This window comes from Montipora foliosa, unplaced genomic scaffold, assembly GCF_036669935.1.
Source record: "Montipora foliosa isolate CH-2021 unplaced genomic scaffold, ASM3666993v2 scaffold_396, whole genome shotgun sequence".
Classification (NCBI taxonomy): domain Eukaryota; kingdom Metazoa; phylum Cnidaria; class Anthozoa; order Scleractinia; family Acroporidae; genus Montipora; species Montipora foliosa.
The window spans coordinates 28,800-32,848 of record NW_027179696.1 but is presented as its reverse complement, the minus strand read 5'-3'; the positions used below and the strand labels follow the sequence as shown (position 1 = coordinate 32,848).

The following is a 4,049-nucleotide window of genomic DNA, read 5'->3' as shown; positions in this document are numbered from 1 at the left end:
AAAGACATTTCAAATTTCCCCCTCTTTGGCTTATCACATCGTGGTACCATAAGCTTCAGTATAGTTTAGTAACACAGTTCGTTATGGTTGTGAAAGGGTACATGTATTTTTAGGCGTACTTCATTTATGCATTCCATGAACGGGGTTTCATTGTTTTCAGTGTTTTGGACAATCTCATACACACTGAATAGTCCTGACAAAATCAAAAGGGCATAAATTAGAACATTTATTTTGGGGCTCATCAGCTTTTTTTTCTTGCAGATTCCTCCGGACAGTTGCTTATCACTGGATAATTCGCTGGCTGTGTGGGTATATGGGGTGGGCTAACACTAGTCCTTTACCAGCATGTATTTATCAAAACAAGGACAGGTTATGCAACACCACAAAGACAATTAACAGGCTATCGCCATGATTAAAATACTGTTCATGTAAATAAATCTTAATAAATAAATCCCCCAAGTATTATTATGTTTCTGGGCAGGTTCTTCTAGTGTGGCCAGGCTTTTTGCACTTGGAACACAGTCGTGTTCGGCTATTCCGGCTACTTGCTTCCTCAGCTGAGCCAGTGCTGCTCTGCTGTAGATCTTGCTCTGCACCTGCATGAGAAAATGGCATGCACGCATTGTTTGGTCATACATGTACAGAACTTGGGAAACAACTTATATATACAGACAGTACAACACAAATTTATTCCACTATAAAATCAGACGAGCAAGTGAACTGCAGGAGATTGAAAATAATTACTACAATTATTGTTCGAATGGGTAATCACATGATTTCGAGTGCAATTTGGAATAAATAAGCACAAGTAAATTTTTTCAAAGATGACCAAAATTGTGCAATTTGTAGTCTTTGAAAAAAATTTACAAGTGCTTATTCATTCTAAATTGCATGAGAAAAATCATGTGATTACTTATTAATAAAATACATGAAAAAATTCGAGATGGTTAAGCAGAAGAAATGCACACGTATCAAGCAATCAAGGAAAAATTGCACCATAATTGCGCCATCCAGGGTGCGCCCTGGATTTGAAAACAAAAGATTTGATTGGTTTTGATCAAACCCTATTGTTTATTAGCCAATCATAATCCAGAATTTCGATGTGTAATTTGCACTGTATTTCACTTTTTGCACTGGTTTATTACACTTTTTGCACTGTGTTACACTTAAACTGCACTGCTGTCAGCCAATCAGAATCGAGTAAATTTTTCATGTATATTATTAATCATGAAAGTGGATTGTTAATTTAAAGTCAGTACATACAGAAATGTGCATACTAATGTTACCTGATAACAAACATCCCAAAATCAACAGAATACATACTTGACGGAAAAAGTTTGTTGCTCTTTTTGGTACGCTGTTCATATCTATTTACTGCTTCTTGTTTGTCTACGCGATCAGCAAACTGGGCACTGAGAGGCTTTGGTGCCTTTTTCGAGTATCTGTCATGCACATCCTTTATTACATGTTTGGGCAATGCAAAGAGTAGTCTTTTCATGCTTTCAACATAGCCTGTAAAAAATGGACAGAACCATTTCATCGCTTATTTGAACATGTTCAGAATACCAGGTGGTCAAGTCTGATATCATACAAGCAACATTGCAGGACATTTTACATACGATAAAATTGCTCTGGTTTGCTGATAGGTGAGACTATTCCAACAGTGAATATTTATCCCCATCAGGTTGTTCACAGTATTTTTAACAAGTCAGTATACACTGGAAATTATTAAATAATTACCATATGTAGGTGGCAAGGCTACTTCTCTTACAACCTTCTCTCCAAGTTTGAACTTGGGATAAGTTATGTGGTAATACTTTTCACCTTCCTTGGATAACTGGGTATCCCTGTGGACATTCTCATTAAAGTGCAAGCTTGCAAGGGTGTGCCTTTACAATAAAAGTGGAAAAAGAAATAGAAATCACAAATAGTAATTGCATTGGATCACAAAGCAAAACTACGAAATATGCATTTAGCTATATGTTCATGATTCCAGCTGGCTCTGTTATGCTGCTGTGGCTGTAGCTGAACCTACATATTGGAGATATAAAAATACCAACCTGCAGAAAGTACCAAGCCAAGAGAATCCAATCATCTTTTGATGCCAGTGGTTTAGAGTGGCATGAAAGCCCTCTAGGCAACTCGTTTGGGCGTCTGGAGAAAGCTTTCTTATGTCTCCTAAGAGAAGCTTGGCAGTGAGCAAGCTCTTAAGTTTGTCATATGCAGCAGTGCCTGCAAAACAAAACAAGTTGAATCATTGACAAGAATGTTAATGGGGTTCCAAATGTACAAGTATGACCAAAGAGTAACTAAATTTACTTTAAACAACAGACTGTGTGATAAGTATGATGTCAATTTGAAATTGCATAGGGTTTGAAGTCAAAATTCATGGTTATTCAGTTTCATGGTACATGTTGTCACCAAATGCAGTAATTACATGCACTTTGCTAATAATGCTAAGTTATTCACTTGTTACAATAATTATAATTATGTCCACATACATAAATTATTGAAAAAAATTATAATCGTTCACAAAAATTTCAACAAATGATCGATTATTATAATAGTTCACCAATTTTGATCCACTTTCGTGGTTGAAGCTCTCCATGGTTGCATTTGTTGTAGAGAGGGTTGGGGTGGTCGGTGTGTTTATTTGCAACATGTCTCATGAAGGAATTCCACTTTGCAAGGATAAGGTCGCCAAAACCTGGTTTGGTTGATGTGGCACTCCAGTACAAATGGCGACGAATCCCTTTCATCCAGTCCTTGATTACTATGCAGCCTTTCTCCTTGCTTGCTTTCAAAAGCTTCTTTGTGATGGACCGTGCCACGTGCCAAATGTCATAGTAGTGGGTAGTATCTTTGCAAGCCTCCCTTATCCACTTTGCTATGCCTCTATGACGGTCAGAAACGAACACGCTAATGGTTAAGCCCAGTTGTTTCAGAAATGGGAAGCACCTCTTTGCTCCCTCCAGCTCCATCTGCTGGCTGCCACCAGTTTCAATGGCCTATAAATATTATTGTAATTTAAATTATGAATGAAAAAATGTGATTTTGGGTTACAAATTAAACCATGCTGCATGTATTTGGGTAACTATTCCAACAGAAGAATTCCTGTTGAAAATAGCATCAACTGAACAAGTGCAATCTTTAGTTAAAAATGTTCCCACTTATTTTGCCTGTTTATTTCAGACTATTACAGTATTTTTGTTTATCTAAAGGAATTTTTAATACCACATGCAAACTACTTTACTTTTAAAGAGAATTAGAACTTTTGTAAGAATAGATTGATAAACATACTATGTAATTATCTCAAAATGTCCCAGACATAAACTCACTTTCATACCTGCACAAGTTCAAAATAAACAACTTTCATGATAGTTGTAGACAACATTGTGTATGTGCCATACTTTGCAGAGTGCCCCATTGAATCAAACCGGCCATCACCAGACCACACCACATTCTTCATGTTCTTCAAAGTACTAATGAGGTCTGCTTGGTATGACTCCCAGTGATGGATCACAGTTGAAAAGAGGAAAGTGCGCTGATGTGTAAAGAAAGTGCGTGCAGAGTAGACACACAGTCCCATGTGGCGAAACACCAGTAAGACCTTGCTTATGGAGGCGCCAGCCATCAACACAGCAAAGCTTAATAAGACGTTGCCAACTGGATATTTGCCGTGAGGCATATACCTTTGCAACGTCCATACATAGCCCTTGATGCATTTTGTGCAGTGTTGTTTCACAGTTACCATGTACCCTTTCGCTTCATTGATACCTCTGGTTTGTCAGCCTTACAGTTAAAGCAAAACAGCAGGAAAACCTTCAGCAGCATCTCGTAAAACACGATGAATTTTGGCTGATTGTAGATAAAATCAGTGGTGCTTGAATCAACTCTGCCAAAAAAAAAACATGTATAAAAATTAATTGTCCAACGTGAGATATTTAGAAAACAGTCCTAAGAAAATACACGTGCTGTTTGGTTAAAAATTGTGTTTCTATAACTCGATGGAGACACAGAACTAGCGCAAGCTGTTGACGTAATGATGT

General features: G+C 37.4%; 1 protein-coding gene across 1 annotated transcript; it reads right to left on the bottom strand.

Annotated features, from left to right (window-relative positions):
* Positions 1-453: 453 nt before the first annotated feature.
* On the bottom strand, positions 454-3,748 carry LOC137987957 (uncharacterized). The gene is made up of 6 exons (XM_068834032.1): positions 3,347-3,748; positions 2,573-3,008; positions 2,061-2,232; positions 1,741-1,889; positions 1,324-1,512; positions 454-596 (listed from the first exon to the last, which is right to left on the bottom strand). Exons 1-6 carry the CDS (start codon positions 3,686-3,688, stop codon positions 466-468), a joined length of 1,419 nt encoding a protein of 472 aa, XP_068690133.1. The 5' UTR covers positions 3,689-3,748; the 3' UTR covers positions 454-465.
* Between the last annotated feature and the right edge of the window lie 301 nt (positions 3,749-4,049).